The sequence below is a fragment of the Paramormyrops kingsleyae genome, chromosome 7 (assembly GCF_048594095.1).
Source record: "Paramormyrops kingsleyae isolate MSU_618 chromosome 7, PKINGS_0.4, whole genome shotgun sequence".
Classification (NCBI taxonomy): domain Eukaryota; kingdom Metazoa; phylum Chordata; class Actinopteri; order Osteoglossiformes; family Mormyridae; genus Paramormyrops; species Paramormyrops kingsleyae.
Window position 1 is genome coordinate 16,720,742 of NC_132803.1, and position 21,215 is coordinate 16,741,956.

General features: G+C 37.9%; 2 protein-coding genes and 1 long non-coding RNA gene across 10 annotated transcripts in view; 2 read left to right on the plus strand and 1 right to left on the minus strand.

Moving 5' to 3' along the window:
* tnpo1 (transportin 1) overlaps positions 1-8,638 on the plus strand; it is a 41,870-nt gene extending 33,232 nt beyond the window's left edge. The window contains exons 18-25 of one of the 2 annotated variants that reach the window (XM_072714417.1): positions 363-450; positions 578-676; positions 915-1,010; positions 2,897-2,972; positions 3,973-4,072; positions 4,236-4,310; positions 4,513-4,654; positions 5,190-8,638. In XM_072714417.1, coding sequence (XP_072570518.1) covers positions 363-450; positions 578-676; positions 915-1,010; positions 2,897-2,972; positions 3,973-4,072; positions 4,236-4,310; positions 4,513-4,620 — 642 coding nt within the window. In that variant the 3' untranslated portion in view covers positions 4,621-4,654; positions 5,190-8,638. Of the gene's footprint in view, positions 1-362; positions 451-577; positions 677-914; positions 1,011-2,896; positions 2,973-3,972; positions 4,073-4,235; positions 4,311-4,512; positions 4,655-5,189 lie in introns of those variants that run through there. The other variant, XR_011992375.1, reaches the window with a different exon arrangement.
* A 5,888-nt stretch (positions 8,639-14,526) lies between these two features.
* LOC111849792 (uncharacterized) lies at positions 14,527-15,569 on the minus strand. Its single transcript, XR_002839639.2, has 3 exons — positions 15,488-15,569; positions 14,935-15,125; positions 14,527-14,690 (listed from the first exon to the last, which is right to left on the minus strand). It is a non-coding gene; the product is annotated as an uncharacterized lncRNA (long non-coding RNA).
* fcho2 (FCH and mu domain containing endocytic adaptor 2) overlaps positions 15,085-21,215 on the plus strand; it is a 50,130-nt gene continuing 43,999 nt past the window's right edge. For 3 of the 7 annotated variants that reach the window (XM_023822973.2, XM_023822976.2, XM_023822975.2), the window contains exon 1: positions 15,085-15,296. In XM_023822973.2, coding sequence (XP_023678741.1) covers positions 15,264-15,296 — 33 coding nt within the window. In that variant the 5' untranslated portion in view covers positions 15,085-15,263. Of the gene's footprint in view, positions 15,297-15,667; positions 15,730-21,215 lie in introns of those variants that run through there. The other 4 variants (XM_023822979.2, XM_023822980.2, XM_023822977.2 and 1 more) reach the window with 3 other exon arrangements.

A 21,215-nucleotide genomic window follows, 5' to 3' on the forward strand; every position in this document is an offset into this window, starting at 1 on the left:
TATGATTACTCATTAATCTGCAATTATGTTGTACAAAACAGTGTTTATTCTGTCACCGTACTCAAGTTTAAAGTAAACTTGCAGTCTAGGTTATTTTACTGGTTCTCATCATTGCTGCCTTTTATATATAGCTGTTGTTAATGCCGAGTTTTCAGTAAGCAGAGAGCCTTACAAGCCCACCAGCTGGGGAGGATGAGACTGGTATGTTTAGCCTGTTTAATGAAGGCTTAGGCTCTCTTTATGGTTTATGGCTGAGCCGTTCACATGTCCTGTTAATGTATCCCCCCTGCTGCAGGATTTGCTTATCAAAAACCCAAGCGCCATGAATGGTAACCTTGCAATGTCCTCTACTTCTCTTTCAGGACAAAATGCCTGAGGTCAGGCAGAGTTCATTTGCCCTTCTGGGCGATTTAACCAAGGCTTGTTTTCCCCATGTCAAGCCATGTATTGGTATGTACTTTGGCATAACAGTGTGCCATCTTATCATCTATTTAACATTGGAGCTAAAGGCTAATGCTAAATTAATGATATTGAAATATTCTTGGCCAATTCTGAGAATGTTATCTTCTTTTCACAGCTGATTTTATGCCTATTCTGGGCACTAATCTAAACCCCGAATTAATTTCTGTGTGCAACAATGCAACATGGGCAATCGGAGAGATATCTATTCAGATGGGTAGGTGTGTTTTGTACTGTATTGAAACTGTGATCTGCTTATTTTCAGCTTCCATTAGCTAGCATTAAGTTTCACTGTTTCTTTAAACTGGGTGACTTTCACGTTTTTCCTATTTTTGATCAATCCATAGGTGTTTCTGTAGATGTTAGTCATGCTGCTATTTACAGTATTTTTTAGTGTTTCTCAGCCCTGTCTTTTGACAGAAGCTTATTTCTAATTTACTCTACCGGTCCTGCAGGCGCTGAAATGCAGCCCTACGTAGCCATGGTGTTACACCAGCTGGTGGAGATCATTAACAGACCAAATACCCCCAAGACATTGTTGGAGAATACAGGTACCACACGGTGACACGTGCTCAGCTAGGCAGCACCACGGGAGGTGTCTGCCGTCAGAGTGGGGGAAACGTGCAAACTGAAGTGCCTGTTAATCTCATAACTCCCAAGATGTACTTACAAGATTTGCTGGTTGCATTTTATTTACAATTACAGTGCAACTGAAATTCAAATGATCCCTCATGTCTCCAGGACATGAAAGAATAAACAGGAGCAGCTGCCCCTCCCTCCCTAAAATTTACTTATTGAATTGAACAAATCTTGTAATTGTACATTCTTGGTATTAACAGAGCTGAATTAAACTGTTGCCAGGTTTGACATGTTCTTCCTAATTTTACTGAATGAACTTGTAACAAACATTAGAAGGAAATTTGATAAAAGTGTATTATGGCCTATAATTCTAGTACTTGATTGGCAAAGTAAATTTTGCCTCTTTCTGTTAAAATAGTATTTTTAACAGATTTTTATTTGCAGTAACTGCACATAATTGAGAAAGTATGGCACCTTTATTTAGTAATCGTCTTGCATTTTACACTTTAATTTTAGTGTGAAATTTTACCTTTTGCTTTGAATGAAAGTTGTGTTCAAATTATACTGAAATGGCCATCTTCCCAATTACAATGTCTGAACACTTTGGGGTGCAGTGTAATTTAGACTAACTGCTAGGGAAATATTAGGGCATTCTAGTTGTGTTCCTGTTTGTTTGTCGGTTTATTTATTTGTTGTTTTTAGTTACTGTTTTCAATGTGAATGCATATCTGCAAATAGATGTTGAATGTTGTTTAGTTAAGGATGGCAAATGTTTAATGCAGGATATCTGATCCTTCTTTTTTTCTCTTTTTTTTTCCAACAAGAATGTCCACATTACCTTTGGGGGGGTATCGTATCAAGCGAAAATAGAAAATAGGGCCATTAATTTTTGGGGTGGGGGGGGGCATTTAGCCGATGTTGCATAGATATAATTTAAAATGTATGCCAAACTGTAATCCATATCCAGCATAACGCAATATTTGTCATAGAATTCTGGATATGTTCTGATTTATATGTTACTAAGTAGTTTCTACCAAGATACAGCCAATTTTAATGCTGTTATAAGGCAGATTACCTATTTAAATGTAATGGTCCTGAGTGAAATATTAAGCAGCAGTTTCCACTGCTACAGACAATCAGTGTATCCTGCAGTGAACCTGTTTCTAATGAGCATTCATCTGCTTTCTGCATGTTTCATTGGATTGTTCATAAATGCCTGTTTTAATGAGAATGTTGCATAGTTTGTGTCTCTTAAACTTAGGTCTCCCTCCTCTGCTTCATACGAATCTGCTGGAATCTAGTGTTCTCCATGTAGTTGGCTTGGAGTAATCTTTAAACCATTTCTTTTTTCTTAGTAAGATTAACCTTTTGTGAGTTTAAGGGAGAAAACTTAGGAAGCTCAATAGCTGTGCTCTGATCAGATTTTCTGGGGATGCGATAATGAAATGGAAAAATGGCTACTGATCATATTTCATTAGCATTGATTTATAATTTTCAGAGATTTATGGTAATAGTAGGTATTGTAAAACGGTATAATAATTCCACATTCTTCATGGCCAAAATTTGAGGCGGCATCTGTACTCTTGTACGTTGAGTTTACCAAAGGTTACATTGTGCTTTCAAGTATTCTCCCTTAAACGTTTTGTTTATTTTAGAGTATCATATTTTACATTCCCCTTAGCTGGGGTATTAATAATCAACACTAGTAAAATCTTATGTTTATTATCATACACAGGTTCTGTTGATTTCTGTTTCTGAGTTATTTGTTGTGTTTTTCTTTATTTTTTTCTCCTCCCCCTCATTTGCTCATGTCTTGGTTGGCGTTTGGTGGTGTATAACCGTGATTGCGTTACCTTAGCAATAACAATTGGTCGTCTTGGTTACGTTTGTCCTCAAGAGGTGGCTCCCATGCTACAGCAGTTTATAAGACCCTGGTGTGTATTATTCAATCTTTTATTTAATTCATTTCTTCTTCACTCTCCTCTTTGTCTCTCTGTCCCTCTCCCTTTTTTCAGTCTGAAAGAACTATTTTCTGTTTTTTAGAATCACAGTCCTTAATCATTGCCAGTCATGTGACTAATCCTGTCCTTTTTTAGGTCTTGTGATTTTTTTTCCCCCCCTCAGTAGCACCTTTCATGTATATATTTATTTATTTTAATTTGTTGTTGTTTATTGTCGCTAACAACTAATTAGTGCATGGGATAAGATTGTCACATGCTTGCTGATTCAAAAAAGGGCTTGTATATATGCCAAAAGAGCATTATCAGTCCACCAAAATAGTCTTCCCCAGTGCATGCCTCAATTCCAGAATGTTCCAAACCTTAATTTGAAAAAAATTGTTGTACGGAAGGTGCTATTGTTGTCAGTGTCTTATAGTAAATGTCAGTTGTTTATAGTCAAGTGTAATATTAAAACAAAATGCCCTTTTTCATTATGCTCAATTGGCTTTTAACAAAAAAAGTAAATGGCAAATTTTCCTTTTTCTTACTGTGCATGTCAGAATATTTGCTGAATACAATTATTGAAAGTTTTACTTGCTATTGTGTGTCACGTTAAAACTAAATGGACACTCTGCCATGAAACAGTTTAAGCAATAATGCTTTTTATAAAGGCTTAAATTTTAATTTTTCTACAAAGTATGAAGATAGCTTTTATTAATGTAGCAATTATTTCTCATCATAGCTTTGACTAAAATACATTTATTCCACAGGAATTTATATTAACCTAATAGAACGTAAATTAAGACCAAAATTTATATGAAGTGTTATGAAATGTCATGTTAAAAGGATGTAATTGAGAACTGTAATATATTTATGTATAGTTAAGTATGTATTGCAATAATCGACTGTGCAAGCTGTTTAGTGTCTGAAATTTGGCATCAGTATAAAACAAAAACTGCTGTAGTTCAAATGTCCCTGGTTTTTCTATTGGCAGGTGCACCTCTTTACGTAACATAAGAGACAATGAGGAGAAAGATTCTGCTTTTCGAGGCATCTGCACTATGATCAGTGTCAATCCAGGAGGAGTGGTGCAGGTGATGTCTGCCTTCTCCTCCGTCTCTCTCTTCCTGGTCACACTTGCCCAGGGGACTGTGGGCAAGGATAGGAGAACAGGCTTCAGAAATGAATGGCATTTTCAGTGGATGAATGCATGGAAAGCGCCTTTCTTGTTTAAATGATTTTTCTTCTGCCTTTCAGGACTTTATATTTTTCTGTGATGCAATTGCCTCATGGGTTAATCCAAAGGATGATCTACGAGACATGTTCTGTAAGGTAAGGACCGTATCTGTTTTACGGATAAGACCCTTGCCAGGGAAAATGTATTAATCAATGGTTTGTTACCCAAGTTCAATTGAGACGAATGATGCTTTCCTCGTGTTCCTTTTAAAGTGGGCAAAAATGTGTGGTAGCTCTGAGTCTAAGTGCTAATTTTGACTTGATGAACACAACTGGAGCATTCGGGATGCCTTTTCAGATACTCCATGGATTCAAGAACCAAGTGGGAGATGAAAATTGGAGACGATTCTCGGATCAGTTTCCATTGCCCCTGAAGGAGCGTCTGGCAGCCTTCTATGGCGTGTAACTTCATAGGTGGCAAGAGGAGTGCATGCGCGGGGGTGAGGCTTACTGTGCGCTGCAGTGGCTGTCATGCCTACACTAGTATGAATTCACTATGATTATTCCCCTCAAGCCTGTGTTGGGGTCCATTGAGTAAATGTGAGATCAGTGGCGACTACATACATCTTTTGGTTTAATTGATACTGTAAAATATTGGCATTACAGGGTTTACTCGACATGGCTGCTGGTTGTTTACATTTTTAAAAAGTTCCCTCTAGTGACTGGCAAAAAAAACCTTCTGAACTAAACTAGAATTAAATTCAGAATTAAACTAAATGTAAATTTACAATTTTATTTTTTTTTTATGCTCAAAGCTTGGTTTTACCAGTGCAGGAAATGTTAGTGTCTCCCAGCTTAAAAGTACTTTTTTGAAAAGTACATTTCAGAGTATTGAAAATATGAGTTTAAGTGATTTTGAGTAAGGCCAGCAGTGTTTGTGATGTCAGGATTGCTGAGACATTGACTGTAGGATGCTGCACCGTCTCCATCTGCATCGCAGTAGAATCTTAATTCTGTTTCTCTTTCTGCTTTTAGATCATTCACTGTGGGAGACAACGGGGGCCTCTATACCCAGGGGAAATGCCCATTACTGGGGGGACTGGGGGACCCAGTGGGGTGGGGGGGTGGGCTCAGTGTGTTTCCAGCCCCTCTGAGTGGGTGGGAGGGACGAGTCGGCCATGCGGCTGTTTATGCAGAGAGGCGAATAAAACCCAACGGGCCAATTTAGTGGGAGGAAAAAAAAATAAGCTTTTAACAAGTCATTCAAAAAGAAGACGAGATTTTGTTTTCTATTGCGCATCTATGTAGGTGTGATTGAAACTGGGATTTTTTTTTTTCAAGATGGGTTAAAACTTCAGAGAAAATGCTGAAGATGGGATTCTAGATCAGTCTGATGGCACACACCTAAGAAGATAGTAATACAGAAAATCAACAATTTTACCAATATGAAGAATATATGATGCAGATGGTCTTGGATGCTGACCTTGTGTCTCTTCAGTGAACAGCTGCTAGCACAGGATGAGTAGTAGTGGCGATAATTCATACAAATGCTATTGTTTTCGACAGTCTAGCCGGCTAACAGCTAGCGGGTTCTCTGCTTCTGCATATCATAGGAATAAATGACATCCTCATATCATCATAATCAGAACAATTGTTAAAAACTGAATTTGGCAGCAGCAATGCCATTTTAGAAACATCTAGAAAGCTGGAGATTTGACATGTACATTGGGGCTGGTGCCTCAAAAGTACAGCCGATTGCAGGCAGTGAAGGCGATGGTGTATGTCAGGATTAGTGTGTTACACCAGTTTTCTGTTGCATTGCCCAGTGTTCTAATTTCCCACTGCAGCCCCTTTGGTTGTAGAACTGAGATTCTGTTAAGGATAGGTTTAAATAACAATAGTTCCAATAAAGCCATGAGATACCAATAGGAAATAAGATTAAGGTTGATAATAGTAGCGACTTTAAACCTGCACATCGTGGGAATCCGATATACCTGTGCAATACTTTTTGCTTCTGTGCTGTCAATGTAATGTGCTTTCTGCATGGACATATACTAGTGAATAAACCAGATTTTTCTGGGACTACAAGCTGTGTGGTTAGGAAAAACTGTTAAGGGCTTTGTTGAACATTGGTCGGCACCGAAGGACAGCAATCAGTGTCTGCTTGAGGTTCTTGGTCGTCCACCTCCACTCAACTTGGTTTTTATTTAATTTTATTTTATTTTATTTAATTTTTTTTAACGCATGATCTTAAGAATGCTTATAATTAGTTATTTAAATGGATGTAATAAGCAGGGTACTCAAATTTGATTCGCGCATGTTGGTGGCCTCACTACCCTAAGTAGATTAATGGGTAATATATCGATAATGAAAGGTGGATTATGACCCTCCATTACCTACTTATTTGGCATTTTTTAATTTCTCATTTTTAGGCTACATATTGTGAGTAAGCCCTTATGTGTTCAGCCTATCCCTTCACCTTAATATGTATTTGTTACATTGTTTAATACTGTGAACCTGGAACAAAATAGATCTGGTACTATTAAGTGTTTTGTTTTGATTTTCCAAAGTGCGAGTCTTGAATATGTAGATCGGCTGACTGTATCCCATGATGAACAGAGGGCAGGCAGGATGATGGGATGTACCAACTAAAACTCGCTCTGCTGGTCAGAGTGAAGCCCACCATTTCCCCCCTTCCTCTACCACTTTTCTTTCTTTGCTTTCGTAACATACCTACACATTGGTGCCCTTCTAAAGCCATAGCGGATTCTGGCAGAGACTTAAGTGTTTAGCGCTAATACGTCACTCCCCTAATTTTAATGGATCTTTGCGTGCTCTCATTCTGTGCGTGAGTGGCACCGTCTGTCCCAACCTGCAAAAGTGAAAGGCACATAAGTCTCCTTTTTAAAATCATTTGGGGTTATCATTTCCACATTCCTCATCTTCCTGGACTGGATGCCTCCACTTTAATTTACCGTGAAGAATACTGTATTCCATGTAAAATTCTGAGAATTACCCTATCGATGTTTTACCCCATATAGTTTAACCACTGTTTATTCATTTTTTTTAAAGAAAGAAATGGCTTAGTGTTCAAATCATATACGATTGGAAAGACTCTTTAAAATTAAAATTCTGTTATGTTTAATTACACTACCACAGATGCTGTGGGTTTTTGTTTTATTGTAAAAAAATATGCATATATTTGATGGATTATGCAAAGTCCTATAGAAATTAACTTCTGATGTAGAAAGTTAAGCCCATCAGACTTTCAGAGTCAACATTAGACTACTATTAGTCAGCTTGAGTATTTATTTGTTTTTATTTATTCTAAAGTGAACGTTTTGTTTCTCTGCCTTACGATATAAACCACCCAAAAGAATGGACATTATAATAAAGGAAACATCATGGGATATATGAAGCACCTGTTTTATGGTTTTCATGTTTGTGCTGTGTGAATGTTTCTGAAGTTGTGATAATTTTGTCTTGTCACATTCCAGATGTTTGGCATGCTTAAAAAGCACGGCTTAATTTGTCTGCTACTCTCACACTGAAGTAAATGCTTTTGGTGTGCTGTCTTACAGATATGGCCGCTGCTAAGTGATGATGTAGTTTTCTACTTGAATATTTTTGTTGTAGAAACCTCAGGAGGTCCTGTGTTTACCGTTATTTTTTTATGTATGCCTTTTCCATTTGAGCTTCCCTACTGAAGGACTCTAACAAAAATAGACTACGAAGTAACTCCTGTTCAACCCCAAATAGACATATAGATTTAGAACTGGTCATTTTAGAAACTTTCCCCATTTTAGGGAAAAAGAATCTATTACTAACTTTAACGACTGAGTGAACTTCTACTTGTTACAGTTTGCAGGTACATTCATAGAAAATTCATAAACTAAAGTTCATATGCTGGAAGGAAACAAATGGCACATAAAAATACAAAGGGGTGACTGATTTATTATAATTACAAGTACAGTATTTACTGGGTGCCTTAATCACCTGGATGATTTCAATGTAAGCATTGTCTCGAAGTAAATAAGGCACATTGCACATTTGCTCTGATCTGGTCTTACTGGGGTTGAGGATTAGGGTCTTCTTCGGGGGGGGGGAAAGTAATTGAATATAAAAAGCTTAATATCGCACCATCTACTGTAATGTTAGAATGTCTCCTTAAAAACATCCTCCAGCAAACGTCTCTTTAGCTGTGTATACTTGACTAGTATTTCTTAGTCTGCCTTCACTCTTTCACAAACATAAGAAAACTTAATTTTGAATAGTAATATGGTTTTAATTTTTTGATAAGCTGCTGAATTTTAAAGAAAAAATTTTGGGGCCACCAAATATTTTGGATCATGCAAAGAATATATATATATTGTACTGTAGTAATTTTGTAATGACATTTGTATGATGTAGTGATAGATGTGAATGTTAATCACTGCTTGGATCTGTAAATTGTTGAAAATAAATTGTTTACATACATCTCTAAAGTGTGTGTGTTGTGAATTTGATCCTATCACCTTTGATTTATTTATAGCCGGCCTCCCCTGCCATCAACACCCCCCTTATGATTACCAATTTGATTCCATTACAGTTACTATTTTGTATGGAAGCGCGTGGTTGCCTGTTGTACCATAGCAAGTTATTTGTCTATTTTGTATATGTATATTTTTTATATTGGCAGATATTCCCCCAATATTTATTATAGTTATGGTCTTGGACATATCAGCAATATTAGTCTGCATAGATCAGTTGGTTTGACATAAATACACTATATTGCCAAAAATATTGGGACACCTGCCACACATGAACTTTAATGACATCCCATTCTTAATACACAGGCTTTAATATTGAGTTGGCCCACCCTTTGCAGCTGAAAGAGCTTCAGCTCTTCTGGGAAGGTTGTCCACAAGGTTTAGGAGTGTGTTTATGGGAATTTTTGACCATTCTTCCTGGAGAGCAGTTGTGAGGTCAGGCACTGATATTGAACGAGAAGACCTGACTTGTAGTCTCCACTCTAATTCATCCCAAAGGTGTTCTATTGGGTTGAGGTCAGGGCTCTGTGCAGGCCAGTCAAGTTCCTCCACACCAGGAGGAAGGGGGGGTGTCTCAATACTTTGTCAATATAGTGTATATCAATCAGTGCAAGTGTGAAGTACATTTTTTTTAATATATCGAATACTGAATATAAAATTAACTTTACCACAATTAATTCACAAAGGTTTACAGAATTAACAACAAACAGCAAAGGGTAGGCCCCCACTTGCATTATTATTAGGGGTTTTCTGTTGGCCCCCACCTATATTCTTAACTAACCTCCCTGCTCCCCCAGTCCCTAGTTTAAACACTCCTGAGCTACTCTACACATACACCTCCCCAATACACTGGTTCCCCGCTGGTTCAGATGCAACCAGTCCGGCTTGAGCAAGTCCCACCTGTTCCAGAAGGTCTTTCAGTGCCCCATAAACCTGAACCCCTCTTTCCTACGCCACCCTTTTAGCCACGTGTTTAATCTCCATATCTCAGCTAACTTAGTATTCCAGAGAATACCACCGTGGATGTTCTGCTTCTAAGCTTATCTGCGACTTCTATAAATTTATCTTGCAGAACAGCCCTCCAGCCCTTTCCTATGTCATTGGTGCCAACATGCAGCACGACCACTGGATCCACCCCGGCTGGGGCCAAAAGCCTGTCTACACGATTCAGAAGGTCTCCTACCTGGGCACCAGGCAGGCAAGACACTGTACAGGACCTTCTATCACGGATGCACACATAACTGTCTACATCTCTAATAATTGAATCCCCTCCTACCACAACCTCCATCCTCCTGGGAGGAGGGGGCTCCTTGTTGCCCGAGGGCCCTCCTGCCTCCCCAGTCTCTTACAGCTTCAGATGATGTCACCTCTGTTAAGTGTGTATGCCCATTCTTACGTCTATGACCTATGGTCATCCAGCTCACTTGACCTCTCTGTTCTTCATTCTTCCCCCCTCCCGATTGTGGCATACACACAATCTTCCTAAAAGGTGTATTATCTATCTCTTCTAATTCTGTGTTGTGCCGGATGAGAGCCAGTTGCTCCTCAAGGTCACGAACCTTGATCATGAGTGAGTCCACCAGCCGATATCGTTCGCAGATGAAGTCCGACTGGACACAGGCATCCAGAAGGGCAAACATCTTGCAAACACAACACTGAACTGGCCCCATAATTAACTATCTCACTATGACCCTCTCCCATACTCCCAGCCCTGTATATTTATATAGCGTACTCTATTTGACTTTTAGTTGATTTAATTAATACATAGTTAATACAATAAAGTGCTGTGAACTTTTTAATGATCTGACAGGGTCAGAGATATAAAAACCTTTTAAATTAGACTTTTTAAATAACCAAATTAACCATTATTTACCATGTAAAGCTAAAATAAAGGGAAGTTGTTCTTGGGAGGCTGAAAAACCACAAAAAATCCTCACAGCACACTACTGCCGGAGCAGGAAAAAGAAAAATCAAAATCGTATCCCCTTCCTATGCTAACCCTTTGAACTCTGTCCATTTTGGAGGAGTTTGCACCCCTTTGATTTTAGGCTTATTACATTGTATGTACATCAGTTAGCCACATATGCTGTATGTTTTTGTTTTCAGGACATTCTGGGCTACTCAGATGTGTCATAATTTGACTGGGGGGGGGGCTAGTACTCCTTCTCCAGGATTCTGAGTATCGGCTAAAGGACATTTGCATCTGTTGTTCTTGTTTTCTGAGATTATGACACCAACAGGAACTCCTGCATTTTGTCATACAGAGACTTCAGAAAGCTGGGAACAGCGTCCATGCTCCTTTGTGACGTATGGCTGTTGACAAACTTTGTCAGCTGACTGAGAGGAAGACTCCAGTTTTATAACAATATCATTAGATGATTCAAATGTATGACATACACAGCTGTGGAATTGGTGTGTTTGCTTTTTTAGATCAAGAGTTTAAACAAACATTTAATTGTGTCATTATACCACACATGAGTTGCTCAGCCATTGGTCAGATCCTTCATTTTGCTACAACAGCTGTTTTCAGCTCTGTTAGCTAGATCAGGATGCTACTTTGGGGGCAGCCTGCAGCTCAGAGGGCTAAGCCTCTTTGCTTATGACCTGAAGGTCACTGGTTCAAGCCTGGCCTTTCGCATGTCTACAGGTCCTTGAGCAAGGCTCTTAAGTCCCAGCTCCCTAGGATTGTTCTCTTGAATAGGTATTCTGTCCATACGAGAAGTGCTACTAAGCAGTACTGAGCATGTGCAAAACACAATCTCAGGTTTATTTTTTCATGCCCATTAATCCATGGTACCTTGGTGAATACATTTATTGATAGTAGTGGAATATAGATTCACAAGTGGATGTTCATCATGGAAAATATCATGCCCATTAGCTGTGACTATGGTTATGGCCAATGTTGGTTACAATCAGCAATAATCGGTTTGGGAGCATTTTTTTTCCCCTATAAAGGACACCAGCACAGGAGAGAAAGACCAAGACTGTCTGTCGGTTCTGTCGAACTGGGATTTGTTGCTGGAAACACATCCGACATACTAACTTTGAGACAACATCCGAGTGTGTACGACCACAGCAAGACAGGAACTGCAAGTTAGTCTTCCTGTAACTTTATGAATTTTTTGACCGGCTAAAAAAAATTATATGTCTTTATCGCTACAGACATGCAAATATACTCAGCAGTACAGAACACGGGTTTTAGTTCATTATGATTTTTGTGTTTTTGACGTTTTTATTTATTTTACATATTTATTTTTATAATGTGCAAATGAGTGTCTCGTGGTAGTCATTCAGACCGACGCATTGCTTTGTACTGTTGTGTTCGCGATTTTAATAATAAATTCTTCTAAAATCCTGTTTTCTCTGCTATACCGAAATTGCACTGAACCGTGAACCCAAAGCCTAAGTTGGTACCAAAATGTGTTGTGTGCCGAACGTTAGACTTGTATTGGCCGTTGAACGTTATCTGTAAAATAAATTAGATTGCTGTCTGATAATCTGGCTAGGGTCACCGAGTTGGTGGAATAGTGAAAGTTACTCAGCTGGATGGGTTGGTGACATTTTATGAGCACGACATATGTGTTGCATACATCGATTTCTAATAAAAATACACTATTATAGAACTGCATAGATGCGATTCAATGACAGCCACCGGCTGAAAAGCGGCACCGGACCTTTCCGCCATGTTTAATTCCAGCTGACCAAAATAGACGCGTAAGGTGGACACCCCCCCTTCTAGGACCCGCCCACCCGTTAAAAAAAGTGTCATATCAGAACCAAGAAAAAAAAGCATTCCAGAAGCAAAATTAAAATAAAATAAAATTCCAGAAGCAAAACAAAAAAAGAGAAGAAACGATTTCATTCTGTATCTTTGATATTTGCAACGTATATTTTTATTCAGGTTAAAACACCAAACAATATGACAAAGATGATATAATTTATTTTATAGTATACTATACATATGATCATTTTTGTATATAAAATAAAGAAGCTACTTACGTCTGAACCGATCGCAGTTGTAAGTCCACGACGAGTATTAGTATTATTTTTCTCTCTTTACAAAGACTATATATTGCAGTACCAGCTGTTTCTGATTTATGTTTTTTGCTTGAATACTCCGGGGATTGGATATTAAACGGTTGAAAAATACTTCACCGCAAACAATATTTTAGACACTTTCATTAAAATGCATAGGAGCACTTTGGTTCTTGGACAGATTATCAAAAACTCGTTTTTTGTTATTGTAACCCTTCTAATTTTCACACAGCAATTGTGAAGTATCTTGATTTACAACAAATACAGAAACATTTTTAAAACCTTATTGTGATTTAACAATACATTTTTAAAAAATTAATTTTTAACATTACGTTTTTTAAAATTAATTTTAAGAGTATACTACAGCACAAATATTAAGTATTACCAAATGAAATAGCTTTGATGTAGTTGGCTGCTTTTTCTCTGTAGCATGTAGCGTACCTAACTACTATATTAAAACAGTAGTTTGGCTTACATACTATTTATCATAAGTAGCTTGTAGCTTGAAAATCTAATGTTTAAAAGTTGCTTCCCCAACACTGCATGTGAACGCTTGGTATGGTGTATTTGCTTGTTTACTCACAAATGAAATATTTGTAACGTACCACGATTTACTCATGCCGAATGAGAGAGGTTGCTATGTCCATTTCATTTTGAGACTTCATGGATCACTCTGTTTATAGGGAAAGCAGATAATAACTGCATGGTGTGCCTATTGCTGTAAAATAATGCTGAAAAAAAGAAAAATCTATATAAAATCATGTTGCAGGTGTTATGTCAAAAGGGCCTAGCCATGGAGTAAGCACTGGGGGGGACCAAATCTGCTCCTAACACCCCCATATGATTGTGATTGCATTACAATTTTAGATGGCAGTTTGTGGTTGTCTGTTGTAACATAGTAAAACTGTTTTGTTTTTTTTTAATATGGGTAGATAATAGGGTGGACATTGTGAGCGCATGTGAATATTGGAGGGGGACGATATATCACAATTATGGCCTTACAAATAATCACAGTGGTTGCTTCAATAAAGTAGCCCTAATCACTAATGAATCACTAAATTCTAACAAGGCCACTTCTGCTGTGCATTCCAAGAGCACCAAATTATGGAAAGTCCACTGGTGACAGTGTAAAAAGCTGTTTCTAGTCATTAATAACTGCAGCAAATGAGAAGGCAAGCTGGAAAAGTGCACCCTGTAATCTAGTTTCAACTATCTGTACAATGAGAACATGAGATAATTGACTATTGTCCCACTATCTTATCCTAATCCTATAACCTTTCTGCTGACCCGTTATTGCTAAACGCAATCCATTAGGCTTAAGTTAGTTGGTCTTAGCATCAGGCCACTATTGTCGACCAATTAGTGTGTATGTATATATGTGTGTGTGTATATATATATATATATATATATATATATATATATATATATATAGAGAGAGAGAGAGAGAGAGAGAGAGAGAGAGAGAGAGAGAGAGATCTAGGGCAGAACTAGGCATAGGCAAACTAGGGTCCGATCAGAAAAAGGGTTCAAGACACCCCCCCCAATCAGAAAAATTATCTGAAGAGGACCCCCCATCACCAAAATTTATTTGAAATTGCTATGGGCCTGTCTAAGGCAACTGTAGATTGGTGGGTAGATTCGGCACTGGTGGTAGGGCACAAGGCAGGGGGTGCATCATATTACATCAGTAAAAAATATGATATTATTAGAGTTTGTTTAAATTTTATTCAATAGTAAAATAATAAACAGCATCATATTCCCTCTTGATATCACTGAATCTGAAATGAAAATGCTGTTTTTTTAGACTGCTGACAAGTTGGCATGGCTCAACAGAGAACAATTCAATGAATGTCAGCATTGCGCTCTGCTTATTTACCATCCTATATCATGGAGTTTAATGGTAATGATTCATTTTCTATTTATTCCTGAAATTTTATATCTTGGGAACTTGGTCCATCTATACTTGATATGCCTAATAAATACACAAATATGAAGCACCACATCACCACCACGTGCAGATACATATTTAGGCATGTAGCTGAAACTTTTTAAAGGATAAAATTAGCTATTTCTGTGCATATAATAGGCTACTAAAAGTTACAGATGCAACTGCACATTAATTTTTTGATATTATTTTCTTTACAGATTTAAGATATTTGTAATCAGTACGATATCAGTACGGAGTCCTAAAACATGAATAAAATAAAATATGTTACCTATAGTCCTATACGTAGATGCCCATCTCCCTCCTCCGCAGGATGATGTTATGTCACATTGAAGGACTCGGCCGGGAAATATTCCCCTGCTGTTACTGTACTTTCCACGGGTGGCGCCATTTCTTCTCTTTCCGCGAGCGGGATTTAGAGTACAAGGCAACTGATACTTCTCAGACTAAGGGAGGTGGAGTCTGAAGGTGGGGAAGGAGAGAGAAGAAAAAAGAAAAAAGCAGACACAACAGAATAGGGGAGGACAGCAAGCTAACTACGTCAATTGAAATTAACGTAATAATATCAAAGGCGGCTGCAAAGGATAAGAAGAAATCAGGATGATAATGGCCTATTTCCTAGAGAATTTCTGGGTAGGTTTGGCATTTATCCGTTGTCATTAAAACTATGTCACTAATTGGAAGACTAGTCGCTAAAAAAACAAATCTTGCATTTCCAGTTAATGTGGACATTGGGTTTGTAATAATTCTCTCGCTACGGTTTTTGTTGTCGAAAGTAGTTTCAATGTTCGCTGGCATTAGGAGAGAAACTCGAAGTATTTTACCGTGGTCACTCTTATTTTTTCGGCGAACACCATTTAGGCTACCTTGGGGATTGGGCCTTAGTACGGTCCATCTAAACTTGAGTGACCAACTGGCGACCACCTTCCTTCTTGTTGATTGGCTGCCTGAGCGATTATTGGGCCGCTCAGTGTTTTACCTCGGAATGTCATTGGTGTATTTGGTTGTCATTTACTTTGTGGGTCACGTCACCGGCTTCCGTAATTAAGTTAGCAAGAGAAACCAGGTATTTATGAAAGTTTCTTCGAGAAAGAGGGAAAAAATATGAGACGCATTTCCTCGGGCTTCAGTCCAAGTTTATTTTTCGCATCTTATTCATGTCGGGTGTTGTTCGAATAATTGATTGCGAGAAATGTGCTCTGTACTGCGGTTCTACTATGTAGGCCAGATCAAGTCCAGCTATAGTTCTGAAAAATGTCATTTGCCCTTAAAATAACCAACTACATAAATGAATCGACACCCGTTATTGCTAAACGCAATCTATTAGGCTTAATTTAGTTGGTCTTTGCATCAGGCCACTATTGTCTACCGATTAGTATATAGTGGCGTTAGGCTCAGAAATTATATTCACTTTCAACTAGCTAATATTCTTCAAGAAGCTAACAATGAAGCTGTCACTTAAAAACATACATAGCTTCAAGCTGGCGTGTTGTACAAGATACATAATTACACATGCAATGCATTCATGTTAGCAGTGCTGGTTACGAGTGAATTCCAAGTTTGCAATGTTTTTCTAGCTACAGGAAAGAGGGTCCGACACTACAAAAAGCCCGCTTCAGCCCCTTTTGGACAAGCTGAAATGTCTGTGAACAATTAAACAGAAAGAACAATATCATCAGTTGTGTTCAGTAGAAACGATGCATGGTCAAAAGGGATACGTAGAGATTTATGATCTTGGATATAATTAAACGGACGTTTTGTCTTTGTCAATTCCGCGACTCAGTTCCTTTCAGTGTAAGAATTGTGAATATGCAGCGCAGTCTAGTTCTACGTAATATGTTGTTCCTGTATATGCGTGTATTCGTTATAGTGTTCCAAAAATAACCTAGTCTGTGCGCTCTCTTTTGTATACCTTTAAAGCAATAGCAACTTTTTAATTATTTAATCAGATTAAAATCAGTGTATGTTCAAATTATCCCTTGCTTGCTTTTAACAAATGCGTGCATGCAAAAATGTATTTCAAGTAGAAAATCTAGTATTTGTATAAATGTGTGAATAGATGAACAGTATTCAAGGGTCTACCTTATATGTGTGCACAGGGTGTGACAGATATATCGTGCATGTGATTACCCATGGGTACTGTATGTCTGGGTGATGCGTAAATGTGTTTCTTCACAGGGTGTTGCTGCTATTTTGACTTTAAACATTGATGTTGCCATGGATATTTAGTGAAATTGAAAAAAAAACTGCTTCACCCCTAAATTGCATATATTGCATATAATAATTACTTTGTCAGTGTTAAAGTTGGTTAAGTTCTAACAGAACCTCTTTCACAACTCGAGCAAATGTGAGATGGATAGACGATCAATGGATGTTTGTCATCATATTCTCAGTGTCTTTTCTTCATGTCAGTATGAATTAGCAGGTCAGGTTAATCATTCAAGTGTGCGGCGCACAGTATATTATATGTGTATAGTAGTATATTGCAGTTGTGCATGACCTGAGGAGGATTTTATCTCATCTCCCTTACTTTCCCTGCCCATCACAATGCAGCCATCCTCACAAACTGAACATTATCGAATGAAATTATGTATTAAGCCTCAGAGAGAGTAATCATTTCATCACATCATTTAAAAATGTTTTGGGTCACATTATGCATTCCCTGCACTAATGTGAGTTTGTTTAACTATCTATGGGAAAATGTGTTCTTATAAGGTAATTTAAATAAGCTGAAGTTGTTTGTTGTGGGATGTCCTGTATGGGTACACTTTGCAGATCAATTCTTTCCATAGTTAGTAGGCTTCTTGTTAGGAGTGTCTCCTTATTAAATTGTAAATGCACAGGTAGAACATGTATGAAGTGGTGTAAGTCTGGGTGAAAATCATTTCTCTTGTTTTTGGTATGTTTGCTTAACAATCACAACGCACACACACACACACACACACACACACACAGAAGAAACGGACATAACAATAGGCGCGTGTCTTTGAACTTTGTGAGTCATGTTGCAGATTTTGTGTTTTTTTCCCCCTCTGTTTTGGAACCTTGTTTAGATATCAAAGAAAATGATGATGTGTGGAAAAAGCCCATATCATGATATAATAGATATTTAATCTTCGAGTGATGCAGGAACTTTGCAATTTAATAATTGTAAAGAGAGGCACGGCTGTTTGTTACCCTGCATGTGTCTATTGCTTGAGTTCTAATTCAGGACAGTGGCATCAGATTGTTGGCAACAGCGTTGCTCCAGTATTCTATGAATTCGGTAATTATAAAGGTCTGAATTGTTTGGACTGTCTCCACATTGTTCTGCCTAAGCACTTCCTGAACATCTCTCGTGTGTGTGCAGGTAGCAGCTGGTGGGTTGTGAGAAGGCCTATGCCTTTCTAAAGATGGCAGTGGGTCTCCTGTGCTACTCTGTAATCTGTGGTGTGTAAAGACTGGTTTGGCAAGGAGTCCATCTGAACGGTACACACCCAGCCTTTAAGGCCTCTCTATGTGTGTAGGGTATTGAATCTAATATAGAAGTGAAACAGGCTGAATTGGGTGGGAGAGCAAAAGAAAGCAATTTTGCAAAATGACGTAGTTGTCATATATATGTATATATAGCTTGAAGGTATTTGTATATGTATGGCTATATGCTACAAAAACTCCAGTTTGAAACTCCAGTTGTCTATGCTGCAAAATTCAACTGGCTGTTCTTGTTTTATGGTGATAATCCAATTTGTCAGACTTTACCTGCTGTTTGTCAATTATTTATAGCAGTCAGCAAACTTAAGCTTTTGAAAATGAAAATAATTTTCAGTTCAAAAGTGTAAAAATCTTTCTTACTTATATGGATGATATCATGTAATGTGTAAATGCATCTAATGGGGTCCAATATATTTATTTTGTTGTTTTTACAAGCTTTTCTTCTAGTTTAAAATGTTGATGACCCAGTTTTATCTATCACATTGAAAACATTGTCACTAATTTATTGGAGATTTACAGTTAGTGACCTGTGGTCATAAAATGTACATTCAGGAATGTATGTTTGTATATATTCTTCTTCTGTTATACTGTGAAATGGTTCATAATTGAAATAAGTTTCAGAATGATACATATCAACAATTTTTGTGCATGTGTTTGTATTAGGGTTGAGAGTCCTGACAGGCCTAATAATCATCTGTGTTGGCAGACAACTGGCTTTTCTGGACTAGTGCTTATTTTATACTATACTAGAGGTGTACTGTAACAGTGTACAAAATTAAGTTTGGTACACAGTTTGGTCTTATGTGTTCTCTCTCCTGTGTTGGTGCAATTTATTGGGAAACCAAAATGTTCCCAAACTGCCAATTATGACTGATTCTAACCATAATTATCCATAATTATCACAGCCACAATTAGCATAATATTTTTGATGTTGAACATCTGCTTGTGAATTTAGGTTCCATCTGTGTCAAGAAATGTGATCATTCTTTTCATTGTGTGCACCAAGCCAAATGTAATATACCGAATACGTGTTCTGGACCTTACACCATACCATCACCTGGAAGTTTGTCTTGCATATGTTTCAATCAGGGGGGTGACACTGAATGAAGTGGACTGTAAGTCAAAATTGTGTTCATTTGGGCTCCTGTTTCCTGTCTGCAACATCATTTTTTTTTCTGCATGCCAATTCCGCCTAGTACGACTTCTGTGTGTGTGTGTGTGTGTGTGTGTGTGTGTGTGTGTGTGTGTGTGTGAAAACAAGTATATAAGAGACAAGTATATAAGTGGCAGCTGAAAAAGTAGGGAATGGTAAATTAACTAATAAAATTGAATTAGGAAAAAAAATTAAATGCAGTGTTTTGGAAAGCAAGAAGTTTCACAACGTGATTTCCGAGACTATAAAGGCAGAGATTCATCAGAGCAGAGCAAATATTTGAAATTTTATTCATCAGAAGTTTTTTTTTTTAAAAGCCAGGCTGTAGTATGGGTGGTTTTCTCTTATCACATCAGAAACCATACTGATAAAATGCCATTAAGGATGAGGTGGAGAAAGTGTTGTGGGACATTTTGATGCATAAGACTCCTTTGTATGACTTGTGCAATGCCTTCGTGACACATGTGATGTTTGTACATGTTTTAAAATGGAATAGATTATTCTGTTAGTAGTCATTCGATATTCTTAGGTAATATTTACATGGTGCAGTACTGTGCATGGTAACTTGTCATTATAAAACGTACAAGCTCCATTAATCAACTAGGCACCTGACATCTAGAGGCCTCACTGGCAAAATAAAAGTCCTTTTGTGCTGAACTGTCTGAAAGGCCTAGATAGAGCACTGCAGTGCTGCTTCAGATTGGCCAGGGACAGCGGATCCGGCTGAGACCCTGATCAGCTGTGCGCTTGAAATGCAAGGCGTGCTCCCTCACTCAGATCCGCACTATGAAACTTTGACAGCCTCCTCTTTCTTCTGAGAAAACAAACAGAGCAGGCAAATGATGCAGTACACCATCCAACGATTCAGTCATTCTTTCATTTGGGCCAATTATTCTCTTTGTTCAAATTGTATTGTTAATGATGTCATTATTGTGTGTGATTTTTTTTTCTTCCCTTCTGTGAGAGAAAGCAGCATGTACCAGTGTGGGCTTCTCTGATATGTTCTGGCCAATTTTCTTAATTCATATAAACACCATGATTCTGATTTGGAATATACAAACCAGTAAGTCATAATGTGTTTCTGCGGCCTTTCGTACTTGACATTAACTGAAATTCTGTGAACTCCTTCAGTATTTATTAATGCTTATAGCCAACTGAGGGAGAAACTGTGATAAAACAGTAGTTCAGTAGTGATTCCTGGACATTGTAGTTTGGATTGTGTTCTACTACAATCCGTATCATATTTCAGTTGGAATCAAACTTGTTGCATTATTCTGTGGGATGAATAAAATGGTGGCCTGCTTTTTCCCTTAGTTTTTTGTGCTCTTGAAAAGAGCTTTCCTGACCCGTCCTGATTGTGTTGCCAGTTATTTTGACTTTTGTTTAGGCTGATGAATTGGTTCCTTACTTGACCCGAGATGCAGTCTTTTTAGTGGAGTGATCCTCTCCTTTGGACTGGATGGTATATATCATATTCAGTATATATATGACTTTCTCACAAGTGATTTAATATTGAGAAATGTGTGCTTAGTGCCAGTCTGGCTGCACGTCTCAGGTGAATGATTGTCAGAATTGTCGGTAATGCATGACTGATGTTCCCGGGCTAAACATCTACCACGTGGCCTCTTAAGTATCACAAAGTGTGATTTCTGGAATTCCTTAAGGAGGTTGGGCCTTTGGAAGTATGGCACCCATGTTCATATTGCAGAAATGCTAGCTTTCTGGATATGTAAATGCTGTAATTACAGACTGCTTTGAAAGTCTGCTCTAATGTCTGTCTCATGTCATGCACGCATGAGTGTTATCCAAGCGCAAGTTTCTCACTAATAGATTGTTTATTTCATTAAATTAAAACAATTTTGACTTTGGAAATTCATTAATATACATTGGCTGTAAATGCTATTGAATAATAGTAAATTATCAATATG